The 17,036-nt window shown below is 43.8% G+C and overlaps 1 protein-coding gene across 3 annotated transcripts in view; it reads right to left on the bottom strand.

Moving 5' to 3' along the window:
- The window catches only part of SLC25A12 (solute carrier family 25 member 12), a 58,735-nt gene extending 51,186 nt beyond the window's left edge, over positions 1-7,549 (bottom strand). The window contains exons 1-2 of one of the 3 annotated variants that reach the window (XM_081024113.1): positions 7,349-7,549; positions 4,951-5,004 (exon numbers count right to left, since the gene is read on the bottom strand). In XM_081024113.1, coding sequence (XP_080880239.1) covers positions 4,951-5,004; positions 7,349-7,360 — 66 coding nt within the window. In that variant the 5' untranslated portion in view covers positions 7,361-7,549. Of the gene's footprint in view, positions 1-4,950; positions 5,005-5,255; positions 5,353-7,348 lie in introns of those variants that run through there. The other 2 variants (XM_081024114.1, XM_081024115.1) reach the window with 2 other exon arrangements.
- Between the last annotated feature and the right edge of the window lie 9,487 nt (positions 7,550-17,036).

Genomic DNA, 17,036 nt, shown 5'->3' with positions numbered 1-17,036 from the left:
AACCCACAGCGCCACCCGCGTCCCTGACTCTGTACTAGTTGCTGAGAACAGGACGCTTGGGCCCTTGGTCTGATCCAGGAAGGCTCCCTTTGCGTTCTTAAAAAAAGGATTTCAGCTGTACAAATTTGTTTATTTGTACCAGGGCTTTTCAGTAACACTTTCCTGGTGCACATAATCTGAACTATCTCCCACCAAAGAGGGACAGACTACTCTAGCTACTGGTAAGACGTGAAATAAGTGTTGTTGAATTCAAGGGCCGTTGAGTTCTACCTGGAAATTGAGCTGAAAAGTAAAACAATTCTCTATTTTCCACAGGTAAAATTGTGCACTGCTAACTAATGAAAACACTCTGAGAAAAGGTCGTAAGATTTAGAATGGTGTTGGAAACCATACAAATTGCTGGAGCCTGAGAAAATAATTAAGCCATTCGTGTGCAGCATATTTGGTACAGATTTGCGTCAGCCAGCTCTTAATCATCTTATTAGCACACCGACTAAAAAAATCAGTTGTTTTATAAGGTAATAATTGTTTATTTGGTGCTTTTTTATATACTCATTTGTATTCTGCTTTCAAAATTAATTTGTGTGCATAATTGCTCCAAAGCAGTTCACAAGTCAAAAAACAAGACAAAGTTTAAATATAGCAAACAAATAAATTAAATCTTCATAAAACTGTACAAATATAAGTTAGTAAAATTGATCGTAACAATCCTTCTGAAGAGATGTTTTCAGAGCACATTCACAAAGGGGAAGAGGAGGCCTTGTAAATCTTGCTAAGAAACAAGATTCACAGTGTTGCTCAGATCCTTGCTAACGATGGGCCAATCAGAAACTTATAGCAGAAAATTATTTATCTAATGAACGCTTACAGCCTGAAATATAGTTTTCATATATGAAATATGTTTTATTATACAATCTGACAATTAAATAGCATTTTATATCTTAGGTTGTCCTACATCACAACAAAAAAAATAAGAAGATTCTTTTGTGAACGAGACTCAAACTGGTTTTTTAGATTTCCTTCAAGTCAATGAGACTGACTTCTAACTAAAAGGGTTTTGGGGGCCAAATCAAAATAGGAAAATTAACCGTAAAAAAACCCCAACAATAACTCTGCAACTATTTCAAATAAATCAGCTTCCAGAAATCCTATCAAAAAAAAATCAGAGAGGGGGATTTACATTTTTAACATTTGATTCCTCTCCTCTTTCTTTCCCTGAAACGATTTAGTATTTTAGGACTTTTAAAGTCACCAAACCAGGGTAGTCTCTGAAGTAACAACCTCCCCTGTTGTGCAGCTTCTACTGAAGTGAATTGCAAGTTGTACTTTAGCAACGCATGGTGGGCATTTATTCATCTACTTATTTATAGATGTAACCAAAGTCAGGGTTCCCATGCAGATGTAATATTAAGACACTTAGCGGCACAAATGGTTGAGGCGCCAAGAAAAGCATGGCTTATGCGGGGGGGGGGGGTTGTTCTATCATGTTATTATTTATGAACCGCTTTGGGAGTCATTTGAATGAAAAACGACATAGAAATAAAAGTAAATTTTAAAAAATGACAGACTTGAGGGGAGGAAAAGATTCAGCAATGTGTGTATGCTGGATACAGAGGTACATAGGGTGGCAAATCTCACAGGCAGCAACAGACTAGCAAACCGCCTGGCTCTTTAGAGCATAGGGCAGGCATAGGCACACTCGACCCTCTAGATGTTTTTGGGACTACAGTTCCCATCATCCCTGACCACTGGTCCCGTTAGCTAGGGATCATGGGAGTTGTAGTCCCAAAACATCTGGAGGGCCGAGTTTGCCTATGCTTGGCATAGGGTAACCATAGGTTGCAGACGCCAGGCATTTGCCACAGCCCCAAGAAGGGAGAGGACACCCAGAGTCACGAGTCTAAGGAGGAGGCACTTTTGATATCGCTTTAAAGCAGCCTTCCCAAAACTGGTGCTCTCCAGATGTTTTGGAATACAATTCCCATCAGCCCCAGTCAACATGCAGGCTGCGGCTGATGGGAAGGCACCAGCTTGGGAAAGGTTGCTTTGTATTGTTATGGTGCGAGGGAAGCCTGAACTTTCTAAACTGACTGCTTAAGAAAGCTCTCAAATGTGTATTATTAGACTAAGGGATCTAGATGTTGCCTTTGTCACAAGAAGGAGACAGCTATAAATCACAGAGCAATAGGTGTGTGTGTGTGTGTGAGAGAGAGAGAGAGAGAGAGAGAGAGAGAGAATAAAGACAGGGTTTGCTTGTTTGTTTGTTTTTAAAAGTGATATTTTCCATTTATTTTATCCTTATTCAGATCAGCTTTGTATTGTGCCTATATGCAGCTTTTCATAACAATTCCTCAATCCTGCCATTTACTTTAACACACAAATTCCAAAGGCTGAACAAAACATAATATTTAATCATCACATGAAAAGTACCGATTTCCTTTCAAATGTTTCTGACCTCACTTCAGGAATCCCAATCACCAAGGCATGCATCCCACTTCACTTCAACTTTTGATCCAACTCGACAGGTATTAGGCATAATAAATCGCACTTCATAAGACACATCATGGATATACAGAGAAATTGACATAAATATTACATTCGAGGCAAAAAAAGTGAGCACATGAGCTCTTGTTTGATTTGATATTTGTATTCTGCTTTTCCAGCAACAAATGTTGAGCTCAAAGCGACTCATAATAATCACAATAGCAATAAAAAAACAAACAAACACTGCCATCACTTTAACATCAAACACAATAGCATATAAATAAAGCAAACAGCAGCAACAAGTTCATCAAAGTCTGCTCCTGACTGCTTTAAACTCCCCGCCCCCCATTTCAGATGTATATATATTTGCATCTGAGCATTATACTTGGACTGTTTCTGCCCTAATGAAACTTGTTACCCTTTAATGGGCCACAAAGTTCTTTGCTGTGGCAGACCAAGACGGCTACCCCTCTGGAAATGGTCATATGAACTGTGTTTCACTTAATGATCTTCACCTTCACTTGCCTCCATTTCCAAGGGTAGCCAAATTTAGGCAGGAATGCACACCCTTTAGGGATCACAGCATTGCATAATCAAAAGAGCAAGAGAGAACTGACCCGTGAAACCTGCTGTGGTTTCAGCACAAGGCGCTTTGTATTTTGACGCAATGGATCGAGTTGCAAGGAATTACAAACAAGGTCGCTCCCAGCTGCGCTACTGAGAAATTCAAACCTGCACATCACACCGAGTCATGAATAAGTCGATAAACACATAGGCACAATTAAAAGCACGGCCCAGCCAAAATGAAAAAAACAAATCCGAACTCCCCATGATTTCAACGGAAGAAGAAGAGTTTGGATTTGATATCCCGCCTTTCACTCCCCTTCAGGAGTCTCAAAGCGGCTAACATTCTCCTTTCCCTTCCTCCCCCACAACAAACACTCTGTGAGGTGAGTGGGGCTGAGAGACTTCAAAGAAGTGTGACTGGCCCAAGGTCACCCAGCAGCTGCATGTGGAGGAGCGGAGACGCGAACCCGGTTCCCCAGATTACGAGACTACCGCTCTTAACCACTACACCACACTGGCTCTCTGTGCACACTGCAATAAATAGGTTTAGAAGTGCATAACTTTAGCTGTTTTAAAACACATTGCTAATGTTCTGATCTTTCAGAAATAAGGAACTAAATTAGTATCATTTGAAACTTTGGCAATGCATTGTCATACATTTAAAGCACATGACTTCTCACAAAAAAGTCCCAGGAATTGGTGTTTACTCCTCTAAGAGCTACAATTCCCAGCACCCTTAGCAAACTACAGTTCCCATGATTCTTTAAATGCACTGAATTTATGGTGCATACACAGCCTTATATTCTCGTTTTGACACCTACTGCCTCAAATGCAGATTTGCTCGTCTGCAAATGGAAGTAAAAGAGTTTTCACTTCAGCAGACAGAAGGAGGGGAGGCAATTTTGGCTGATCGTCCTTCCCACTGCAGCCCACCACTACTGTCTACCACCTTCTGGACCCCCCCCCCAAACACACTCTGGAGCAGATTTTGGAGGAGTACAGGGGGCTCAACGAGAAAAATCATCAAAAGGTGCCTCCATTTCTTCTCCGCAGCCCAGTTCTGAAAGCAGGAACAACCTGAGTTCCAGAAGACATCTCTCCATTTAAGTCACTACATGTTATTTACTTTACACCAATACAGAAGAGTGATGAAATACATATCTACATATTAGGCAGTGCCATTAAGAATATGCTATGGGGTGCAGACATAAAATGGGAAATACTGCATGTAAAAGGACATGCTATCTTAAAAATGCTTTCCTATGCAGCTGTGCAACCCTCCGGAGTTAATAAAAATATAAACCCCAGAGCAATTTAAGCTGTGCAAATCTCAGGTAGGGAGAATACCTATCTTTCTCTGAAGCCTCTTAGATCTGAGGGTGGAGGAGTGTTGCTTTTTTCTGTTCAAGACCGCATTCCCTCTGGGGGGTAATCTCTGTGGGCTGGTGCTGGGCAGGGCCAGAGCCAAAAGTGTGGGGGGGGGGGTCCCCATTCTTTCTCCCTTCCCCTCTCCTAAACAGGCTGCTGGGGGAGACAGAACACTCTTCCCAGAGGACTGAACTGATCACCTGAGGAGGGTTTCTGAAATTTGGCCAAGAAATTAAGCTGAGGACCACTGATTCCCCTCCCACACCAGATCTACAGAAACACCCTGTGGTCACTCCATCTGCCTAGCGCGTGAACAGGAAAGTCAGGCTGATGGCCTCATTGGTGGCTCCCAAGCGGTCCTAATCCCAATGCCACTGACGTGTCACTTCCAGGATCACGCTGAGCATAGCAAAGAATGAGAGAGCCCTTTGCAGAAATGCATGCACCATTTTCCAGCATACCAAGAAAGCATGGGAAATGACTAAAGCTAAAAATATAGAACTCTGACAACATCAAAAAACAGTCACTTACCTTCAAAAATATGTTGCGAAGCTCATTAGGATCTGCTCTCCGGGTTGTTTGAACCTACAAAACCAAGAAGGAAGGGGGAAGGTTAATGCTCCGCTTGTCGGGTTACTCATCTACCAAAGAGGGAAACCTGAACTGCAATCTATGCAGATAAAGAGTAATAAATATCAAGTCTCTTATCTAAATGATAGAGCGAGTGCCAGACATTCAGACACATGTTTATGTTGCTGAACAGTAAAACAATTGCAAGCCTCATGACAGCTGTCAAACTCGGGAGGAACTGCCAGGGAAAGAGAAACAGAGCCTACTAACTCAAGAAGAAAACTAAAACAACAGATAATGAAGCTAAGAAGATAAAACAGAAGTGTTCCAATCAGAAAACAGTTTTGCTCTCCTACAAAGAAGTCACAACAAGAGTGAAGGCATATTGTGCATGCCAGAAAGCGAAAGTAGCCCTCTGCAAATAAACTAACCTCCCCCACCCCCGGAACAAGATCCGGTAGCCATTGCAATTTAGCATGTGCAATAGAATATCATGTACTACTTTGCATGTGGTGTGTTCCTGGAGATGAATTACAACACTCTTAAAACCTACAAAGGACCTCTGATCCCCAGACTGACCTCCAGCAAACCTTGGGTGGAGGAGGCACACCAATGACCTTATTTATCCCAATTAACAGTCCCTTTCCTCGTGTCACTCTCCTCCTTTTAACACTGCTTAACTGCTGTATGGCTATACTGTACCTCAAAGAGACAGGCCTTTCTAAGAAACTGGGTAAGTGCTAGACAAGGAGAGGGCTCCACCTTACCTCCCACACCTACAGGAAGATGGAATGCAAAGCATTTACTTGCCTATGCAGCCTCGTGTCCCAGGAAGTGTAACATAACAAGCTCTATTTTACATCGGTGGAGGGAAAAGGCTTCCTTCCTTCCCTGTCTTCAAGGATATCACAGGCCTTACAAGGCCTCCGCTATCCTCAGGCCTAAGTTGCTTAGCGAGGGCAAAGCCTTGTTTTTATTTTTTAACACATACCTCAGAGTTCATCTGCACACTCTGCAGTTAATCATTCCAAAATAAGCACAACCCGAACACGGCATGGATGATTGAAGCCTCCTTTATCCATACACTAATAGCCCACGGCTGTGTACATATTCCCAGCTTAAAATGCAGCCTGGTTATTCTTTTTCTCAATTCAGAGCAAAACTGGTTTGGCAGCCGGGGGGGGGGGGGGGAGAGAAAATGCATCAAAATGCAATATTTCATAAGAAACAACCGGACAGATATGGATTGCGGCTACTGTTGTGTGTACATTACTTCCCAAACCAGTGTTGGGGGAAGTGCCCTGGATGCAGACCAAATAGAAGTGTATACACAGATCGCTGAAGAATATTATGGGAACAGCATAGGCTGCGATCCTAACCCCACTTACTTGGAGGTAAGGCCCATTGAAGCCTTAGGCCCGATTTGGATGACAGCCTAATTTAGCACTCCCTGGTGCGAACTGCATGCTGAGGTCCCAAAGAGAGAAAACAAGCCCAGATTCATTCGAACCGAGTGAGTGGATTTAGGGTGCAAATCATTGGGGGGAGGGTTTAAAGGGATGGGGGCACAAAATCATCCCTAACTTGCCCTGCTTTGATCAGTTTCGCTAATGGTCTTGATCACAGAGTCACAGAACTGCAGAGTTGGAAAAGGGGGACCCTGAGGATCCTCTAGTCCAACCCCATGCAATGCAGGGATCTCGCCTAAAATCCTACATGGCTTAGTCGAGATGGGGAGAATGGGGCTTTTGCAGGTAGAGATGCTTCGTAGGACCGTGGACCAGGCAAACAAGGGGGACTATGACCCCCCCATCTTTCCCCTCCTGGCTACCTCCCCTGCCAAGCACCCCCACCCCACCCATTTTTTGACTAGTCTGAGGTAACAAACATCTCACTGCGCCCAGTTACTCAGAAGCCCATTTCAGACATGCGAAATGAGGGGGGGAAGATGAATCCACCAGTGGCAAGACTGAGCCCAGGCAGGGCAATGGGAAACCGGCTGTTAATCGGGATTTTTGAGACACTCTTGGATGGATAGATAGATGGATAGATATAGATATAGATAGATAGATAATTGATTTATCTATCTATTCTATGCCCTCCTGGGGCACCCTCCCTTGTCGCTAGGGGCGCCTTTCAGCCGCCCTCACCCCGCCCTTGCCAACATTTGAGGGGACCCCCCTTCCCCGCCCTTGCCGCCACTGTGGCCTGGAGGCGGAAGGGGGCCGGGCCCCCCACATCCACCCACCCGCGCGCGCGCGCCGCAACCCCTCTCCCCCGCGCAGCCGCCCGCGCAAACCGGCTGCTGCTGCTGCCGCCGCCGCGCTTATTTGCAGGAAGCCGAGAGGAGGAGAGTCACCTTGACCGCCATGCTGAGCTCGGGGAAGTGGATGGCGGTGGAAAAGGAGGAGGGCAGGAGGAGGAGTCTCCGGGAGAGACACCCCGCCCGGCGCACGGCGGCCTCAGCCGGGGCCTATGTTAATGAGGATCCCCGGCCGAGCTCGGGAGCTTGTCCCGCCGTGACCCCGTTGCCAGGGCCGCCGCCGCCGCCGCCGTGGCCTGCGCGGTTCTGGAAGGCGCGCCGGCGCGGAAGGCTAAGCGCCGCATTCTGACGAGCGCAGCCGCGCCATAGAAGAGCAAAGGCGGAGGGAGCTGGGCAGCGGCGGGGTGGGAGAGAGAGAGAGACCAGCCCCGAAATTGTTATTTTTTTCCTTTGCTTTTCTGTCTCTTCCCCACCGGCTCGCGGAACAGCAAGCGGGGCGAGAGATCGTTGTCCTTCTCTCTGGACTTCCCATCCATAGGAGCCCATTCCTAGGGGCCGAGGAGTCTTCTGCCACCCCCCAAAAAAAAGATGATAGATAGATAGATAGATAGATAGATAGATAGATGGATAGATGATAGATAGATAGATAGATATAGGATGGTGGATTTATATCATATCAATCATATCATATCATATTATATCATATCATATCATATCATATCATATTGGACCAGGCCCCCCTAAGTTGATGGGCATTGCCATTCAATAGTGCGCAGTGCAACGCTTCAGATGATTGATTATGCGGGACGGGGCTTATACTGGGCTGCCCCCCCCCAAAAAAAACAAATACTCCCCCCCAAAATATTCCCTGTTCCCATCCTGTTTTTAATATTTGTATTTTATTAAGGTGGTTTCAGTTAAAAAGAAATAAAGTGATGGGGAGGAGAAGGAAAAGTGAGAGAAAAGCAACAAAATCCTATATACCCTTTTAAAATGTGGCTCTTTTCCGGGGGGGGGGGTGTTATTGGGTTGTTGTTCTTATTCTGATTATATATGTTGTGATCTTTCCGCCCTGAGACCTCAGGGTACAGCGTGGTATATAAACTCAATAAATAAACAACAACAACAAATATAACATATGAAAACGAAAACATACCCCCAAAAAGCAATATACAATATTTCCATATGTTCCTGTATAAATTGGTATAGTGTTATTGTCCTAGTGCTTATGTAAATGCTAATAGCCTACTACGTTTTGTATAAACTCATTCCAAATGTTATCAGGTTTATCCTCCCAAATGTTATCGTATCATGTTCCCATCCTAGGGTGGCTGCTGGGAGACCAGGGTGAGGGGCTGAATAAAGACTTGGGACTTCTCCTGCGTATGTGTATTTAACTCTCAATTATGCCAACAAGCACAAGTCCAAAAGCCCACGGAGGAGCCAGGGACAAACATGTGCAGGCTGTGCCATCAGTTTGGCTACAGGTGTGGCTGGATGTTTTTAGTTTGGACCGAAATGGGGGTGGCTGGTGGTGTCTCCGCATGCCCCTCCCCAAGAAAAGTGGAGTGGTGCATTTTTGCTCACCCTTCCAAGCTGCCACTACATTTTCCCTTGGAAAACAAGTCCCACCTCGTGAAATCTCTTTATAATAGAACTGTAGAGTTGAAATGGATCCCAAGTGTCATCTAGTCCAACTCCCTGTAATGCAAGAATCTCAGCTAAAGCATCCATGACATGAAAAAAATGTTGAAATATACATTTATTAAGAAACCAGAGGCCTTTCTTCTTGGAATAACAGGTTTGTAATTGCCCAAGAAAGATGTTAGACTGTTTTTGTATGCCACAACTGCAGCAAGAATTTTGTTAGCTAAGAATTGGAAAACACAAGAAGTCCCAACAGTGGAGGAATGTCAGATGAAGATGATGGACTTTTCGGAGCTAGCCGACCTGACTGGAAGAGAAGGAGGAGGAGTACCAGGAGGAATGGACGTAATTTAAAGACTATTTAGTTAAATATGTTAAGATAATTTAATTGGAAAAACTTGCAAATATCAGATAGGCTTAGGATTTAAATATGTAATGTTAGAGATTAATATGTTTAATGTTAAAATAGAAAGAAAGAAAGAAAGAAAGAAAGAAAGGAAAGAAAGAAAGAAAGAAAGAAAGAAAGAAAAAGAAAGAAAGAAGAAAGATGTTAAGTGATTAAGTTAATTTTATGAGAAAATTGGTTTTGGAAAACTGTTCTAATGATATACACTGAAATTCAGTCAGGGGGATTCGAGGAAGTCACTTAACATGTTACTAATTTTGGATTAAGTACATTTAAGATTTATGTTTGTTTCTCTGTTTAAATTTTTTTGGAAAATCAGTAAAAAAATATGAAAATAAAAATAAAATAGCATCCATGACAGATGGCCATCCAACGTCCAAGGAAGGAGGGAGGAATGATTTATTATTTATTTGTACTTATATCTTGCCCTTTGTCAAATGAGCCCAAAGCTGGATACATATGCATATACACACACACAAACATGGCCTTTGAGCCAATGGGCTATTGCTTGTTCATTGAGACCTCTGGGTATAGGGTGGTATATAAATTCAATAAATAATAATAATAATTTAACTCAGAAATAAGTAATAATTCCCCATTCTCCAACCAGGTATGGCACAGGATATAGCAGCTATCATCCCTTGTTCTTGTTTGCTTTTGCAGCTATTATTGATCCTAGCTATAGGATGTATAAATACGGATGACCCAGATCTGGAACATTGGTCAAAAAATTGTATCAGGCGAAGGACACGTCCTCTTTTAATCCTCTGTCCCTTTGGCCTTTCTTGACTATGAAATAGTCTGAGGAGTACAATTCTGGGACAGTGAAGCAAAAGCCCCAAAAGGGAAATTGGGATGGGAATTGTAATCCCAAACATCTGGAGGGCTGGAGTTTGCCTATGCCTGGGCTAGTTAATGGACCAACAGTATGAGTCGTAAGGCAGCTCCTTTGTTCATATGTTTGGGATCCCAGCCACCCAAATTGCTTAAGCAGTTTGTGAATCATAGTCTAATATTTCCTACAAACACCTTGGTTTCTTCAATCACAAATCCTCCGGTTACTAAAGTCTTTTGTGTGTGTCTGGCAAAAGCTCAAGTTCTCTGCAGTAGAAAAGCTCCTTTGTTATCACAGCTCATTAATTTTGCTAGATCACTGGGTAGGGTAAGTAGGTGATGAATGGAAACTTCTGAACTGTAAAAAACAAGAGCAGCCATCCTTTGCGACTTCCAGGTCTTCAGTCTCTGGTGACCTAACGGGGGTGGGGGGGTGGGGAAGAGATTCCTTTGGCTTTAATCAAAGGCATGCTTTCAATGTTATTTTTATTTGCTGGCTGTATGTAAGGATGACTTCACTCAAAGCTGAGCCGATAAATTAAGAAATTTGAGAGAAATACAGTATCAATCCATAGATATAGAAGGAATTCTTTTCAGTAGAGTGATGGCACTGGGAGGAAATGGTGACATTCCCTCTTGCTTTACCCACACAGCTGCAACATGCTGTAGGGAAAATAAATAAATAATAATAATAATAATAATAATAATTTACTATTTATACCCTGCCCATCTGGCTGGGCCTCCCCAGCCACTCTGGGTGGCTTCCAACAAAACACTAAAATACAATTACACCTATTAAACATTAAAAGCTTCCCTAAACAGGGCTGCCTTCAGATGTCTTCTAAAAGTTTGATAGTTATTTTTCTCTTTGACATCTGGTGGGAGGGCGTTCCATAGGGCGGGTACCTCTACCGAGAAGGCCCTCTGCCTTGTTCCCTGTATTTCAGCTAACTCAGGATTCCAGCTAACTCTCCATCCAGTCTGTAATAAACAAAATCTGCCCTCATTCCCTTATGAGGGACACAAGAGCCCTTATAGAGTCCTTTGTAGGTTCTCCACTGGTAGGAGAAAATAACAGAGGCCAACCGGAGAATATTGAGAAGCAAAGCAGCTAGTAAGCCTGATCTTTATTGAACTGTTGCAACAGGGTGCTCCCCTCACACGCAGGAAAGGAGGAGGACCCAGAACAAAGGTGTGCCTGCCCTTATATAGACATTTTAAATTGCCTCCCCTGGAGCTCAAGACCACCCCTCCATACATCATACCTACATCACAGAAAAGGTGGTCTACAACAGAAATTTGAATGTTGTTGTTTTTCCTGTCTGTCAGGTTATCTGATAATGCCTTATCTGATCGCCTTTCCTGGTAGCCTGGCCATTCCTTTGAGATGGTGATTTCCCAATTCCTGAGGCAATGGGAAGGTTCCCTCACGCGCTCCCTCCTTGCAGAGAAAACATTTGGTCAGTTTGGGAGTCAAAATGGTTTCAGGGCGGTCTTCCTGTGCTGCTCCAGACATGTGGTCCACATATCCATGTACGCGCCTGGCCGGCACATTTATGAACATTATATATATATGAAATTTTTTATTTCAAGTTGCAGCACATCCACAGAAGCAGGTCAATGGTTGGATGTGTGGCTAAATATCTACAGTGGTACCTTGGTTCTCAAACTTAATCCGTTCCAGAAGTCTGTTCCAAAACTAAGGTGTGCTTTCCCATAGAAAGTAATGCAAAACGGATTAATCCATTCCAGACTTTTAAAAACAACCCTAAACAATTTAACATGACTTTTACTATCTAACGAGACCATTGATCCATAAAATGAAAGCAATAATCAATGTACTGTACTATAAAATAAAATAAATAAGACAGTATTGTAGATGATAAAAATTAAAAAAAAAAAAAATTCTTACCTGCACTGATAATAGTCATTGTTTGGATGGGGGGCTTTTATCCATTTCCACAGTCACACAATCAGTCAATCAGTAGCTGAACTGGGTTCCACACAGTCACAAAAACAAATTAACCGAAAAAGCCTCAAAAACAAAAACGCAAAATAAATAGCAAATACAAAAACTTAATCCGTTCTGGAAGTCCGTTTGACTTCCAAAATGTTCGAAAAACAAGGTGCAGCTTCTGATTGGTGCAGGTGCCCCGGAAACAATAGCCGACAGCCGCATCAGACATTCAGCTTCCAAAAAGCGTTAGAAAACAAGAACACTTATTTCCAGGTTTTCGGCGTTTTGGAACCAAGCTGTTTGAGAACCAAGGTACCTCCATCTTACACTGTGCACATTTAGAACAGTGCAAGGGGGCACTAAGGTTAAAGGCACATTGCACAAAGTGTGCGGCCTCTGAAAAAATATTGGAAGAGCCAATTGCTGGTACTTCTCTTATTTAGAATCTGCCTCAAGGCTACACTCACAGAGGGCCCAACAGAATCCTGATCTTTAATTCTTCCAGCTGGGGAATCAGGGGTGCCAACGTGAATAAAATATTGGGTGGGGCAGGTAAGTCCCACCCCGCATAATCGATCACAAGATGTGGCACATGCATGCCATTTGAATGGCAATGCCCATCAACTTTGGGGGTACCCAGCCCCCTCAAATATTTTATTGGGGGGGCTGAAGGGACATTGGCCCCTAGGAGTTGGTCCCTATGTGGGGAATGCAGCCCAGACAGGAACACAAAAGAAGGGAAAATCTTCTCTTTCAAGTAAGATGACTGTGCATAATACAGTGGTACCTCGAGTTAAGAACTTAATTCGTTCCGGAGGTCCGTTCTTAACCTGAAACTGTTCTTAACCTGAGGTACCACTTTAGCTAATGGGGCCTCCCACTGCCGCCGTGCTGCCACCATGTGATTTCCGTTCTCATCCTGAAGCAAAGTTCTTAACCTGAGGTACTATTTCTGGGTTAGCAGAGTTTGTAACCTGAAGCATATGTAACCTGAAGCGTCTGTAATCCGAGGTACCACTGTAATAATAATAATAATAATAATAATAATAATAATAATAATGTGGTGCCTTCCATGGTTCCAGTTACAGATAGGTAGCCGTGTTGGTCTGCCATAGTCAAAATAAAAAAAAATTCTTCCAGTAGCACCTTTAAGACCAACTAAGTTAGTTCTTGGTATGAGCTTTCGTGTGCAAGCACACTTCTTCAGATACCGAGCGGTATCTGAAGAAGTGTGCTTGCACACGAAAGCTCATACCAAGAACTAACTTAGTTGGTCTTAAAGGTGCTACTGGAAGAATTTTTTTTTATTTTTAATAATAATAATAATTTGTATACCGCCTTTCATCCTGTACATCTCAGGGTGGTTCACAACATTAAAACAAGATAAAAAACACAAAAAACGTAAGAACAAAAACAAACCAATAACCCACCCTCCTCCTCCATGTCTCCGCCATGCTGCATTAAACAACACAAAGTGCATTGCCTAACTCTGGATTGGCTAACTAGACCTTCCTTCCTCTCTCCCTCAGCAAACGGTAGCAGTGTCTCCACACAAGGGAAACAAAGGTACATGAATGCTCTGTGTAGAAAGATCTCACCTGAATGCCACCCAGAGCTCCTTTGGGAGGATGTGTGGGCTATAATATAGATTGAGTAAATGAATAAAAAATAAGGCCCACTGCTGCTATTTCTGGTTGAACACGCATGGTTCCTTTTGCAATGCAGGACCACAGCCTAGCTATGCAGAACTGAAGTAGCAGTCACCTGTAGTAGTAGTAGCAGCAGCAGCAGTAGTAGTAGTAATAATAATAATAATAATAATAATAATAATAATAATTTAATTATACCCCACCCATCTGGCTGGGTTTCCCCAGCCACTCTGGGCGGCTTCCAACAAAGTATTAAAATACAATAGTCTATTAAACATTAAAAGCTTTCCTAAACAGGGCTGCCTTCAGATGTCTTCTAAAAGTCTGGTAGTTGTTTTTCTCTTTGACATCTGGTGGGAGGGTGTTCCACAGGGCGAGTGCCAGTACCAAGAAGGCCCTCTGCCTGGTTCCCTGTAACTTGGCTTCTCGCAGTGAGGGAACCGCCAGAAGGCCCTCGGCACCGGACCTCAACGTCTGGGCAGAACAATGGGGGTGGAGACACTCCTTCAGGTATACTGGACCGAGGCTGTTTAGGGCTTTAAAGGTTGCACACCTGTTGCTGTGATGAACCAGGAAGTCAGGCATAGGGGAGGGTATGAAAAGCAGATCCCAGGTAGTCAAGTTAATGATAGTGGGGTTGCGTGTGTAGTTAGGATGGCAGAGGACTAGGCGATGCAAAACACAACATGGGTAATGTGAGGGCCAAGTGAGTGGCATCACACTGTAGGTCAGGGAGGGGAAGCCAACACGGTGCACTCCAGATGATGTGTACTACAACTCCCATCGCTCCTCTGCACTAACCATGCTGACTGAGGCTAAACTAATCAAACACCATCTGGAGGTACCCCTGATGTAGGCGCAGCCTTTTCTAGTGGGCTGCCACATACAGCAGGGGTGCCAACTTGAATAAAATGTTGTGGGAGCACAGTTAAGCCCAGCCCCACATCACATGATGCAGTGCACACTCACCATTTGAATGGGAAAGCCCATCAATTTTGTGTGGGCCCGGCCCCCTCAAATATTTTATTGTGGGTGCCAAAGCCCCCACAGCCCCTAGGAGTTGGTACCTATAAAATCCAGAGTCTAAGCCTGTGACTACCTACCTGCCTGCCTATGAAACTTGTCCTATCCCACTGGTCTAGGTTTTGGACTCTTCAGACAGTCTGGGTGTGACGGGGTCTTGGGTTTGGGTAGCATCTAGGGCGAGGTAAATGCCCCATGGTTTTTTTTTTTTTTTTTTGTTGCCGACTGGATAGCAAGCTTGATGATGTTTAGGATTGTCCTGTATGCACAATTAACATCGCATTCTAGATTTTGGTCACATTTAGGGGAGATTTTATACACTAACAAAATTTAAATAATAAAAACATTAGTTACAAAAAAAAACCCGAAACAACCAACCACTTGGAAACTGTGTGTTTCTTGATTTATACCGTTATCGTCCTCATTTTTCGCTTTGAAAAGCTATGCATTCCATGTTAACAGTTTTGTTACTGAAATATTCAGCATTCATTATTTCCCTCATTTGTTACTTGTTATTTAATTCTGTTACCTGTGATTGGGATATTATCCTGTAGTATCAAGTGTGTTATTACACTAGATTGGTAGTTCTGAATGGAGCTGATGTTTAAAATAGCTTTGACTGTTTAGCATACACATTAAACACTAACTTCAGCTTTATCAAACTGCTTCCAGACATGTGATTAACTCTTTAAAGAGCCAAAATAGGCAAACTAGACAAGCAGAAAAATATGAGATCTTCTGAATCTGATTTGCTTTGGTCTAATGTGCTGTTTTTGAATATAGAGGGGTATAATTACTATAGGGAACCGCAAATCTCTATCGATGGAGAATCCCAGTCCATTTGTGACCTCTTTTTTTTTAGAGTTTGTAACCTGGGGGTTTGCAGTAGGTTGGGAGACTTATAATTCTGCAAACCTCCAGCCTCCTTGTATGTTGGACAGCGCCCTTCTGGCAACATAATACAATCATACCTCGGGATAAATACGCTTCAGGATAAGTAGTTTCGGGTTGCGCTCCACAGCGACCCAGAAGTAACGGAGTGGGTTTTGCCGCTCGCGCATGCGCAGACGGTCAAAATGATATCACGTGTATGTGCAGAAGCGGCAAAACACAACCCGCGCATGCGCAGTTGTGTCTTACGTTCTGTTCAGGATGCGAACGGGGCTCCGGGATGGATCCCGTCCGCATCCCGAGGTACCACTGTATGCAAAGTGCTTTATAGTCGTTTTCCCCACCTGGGGGCCATATTCTCCCCCCCCCCGTATATTCCAAGGGGGCCACCTGTGAAAATTGCATAAATGGGGGTCCACGTCACACAAGACTAGGGGGCCACAGAGGGAAGTGAAAAGTGAAGAAAATAGAGAAGTGACCGAGAAAATAAAACAGAAAAGTGAAGAAAACAGAAAACAGAGAAGTAGAGCGAACAGAGAAATTACCGTGCTTCCCAGTGGATGGAGAGCCACATACACTCTGCGGCAACATCACTTCTGCTTCCTTCTCCCTTCCACTTCTGCACTCTGTCGCTGTGTGCACCAAGCTGTCCGAATCTCGTTTGGCAAGGTGTGTGGCTGCAGCAGTGTTAATGTGTGGGGTGCTGTTTCTTCGTGTAAGTATTATTGTGAAAGGCAGGATTCAGGTGCATGAGAGGGTGACTCAGCCTAATGTGGAATCGCCTTAACATAACGGACAGGGGTGATCTTCGGTTATCCCTCACAGCAACAGAATCAGATATAAGAAAGCAAGGCCAGCCCACCTGTGAAGCAGCTGCCTCAGCCGTCCTGGCCAGGCCTGCGTCCTGGGAACAGCCCTCCTGACAGATGATTTGGACTGGAGCCACAGGGTGGAAATAAAGGATGAGATTGCCCCTATTACTATGCCTGGGGTTTTCTACGTGGTGCGCTGAGCACCCACTCACACTGCTCCTATGAAGAGACCTGTTTGATTGGGATATTTCCTGTTTGTGGGTGATGGGGTTTGTTTGTATATATACCTGTGGTCAGTGCTATTTTTCCAGGAAAAGATGTGCCGGAAATGATCACAAAACACCTTGGCAATGGTGCCCACCTGAGAGGTGATGGAATGGAGTTTCTGTGAGTTCTGGCTGAAGAAATCCTCTGCCTGTGGTGATGTTTGGCAGGGTGCTGTCTCCCTCTGTGCCCCTTATTTCCATTTTGTTTCCATCAGCTCAAAGGAAAGGCTTGCAGTCTGCCTTTTCCCACAACCAGCTGCTGAAGGCACATTTACGGTATTTCTATTTTTTTACAATTA

The sequence above is a fragment of the Podarcis pityusensis genome, assembly GCF_964106645.2.
Source record: "Podarcis pityusensis genome assembly, chromosome: 1".
Taxonomy (NCBI): domain Eukaryota; kingdom Metazoa; phylum Chordata; class Lepidosauria; order Squamata; family Lacertidae; genus Podarcis; species Podarcis pityusensis.
This window is presented reverse-complemented; position numbering and strand designations above follow the sequence as displayed.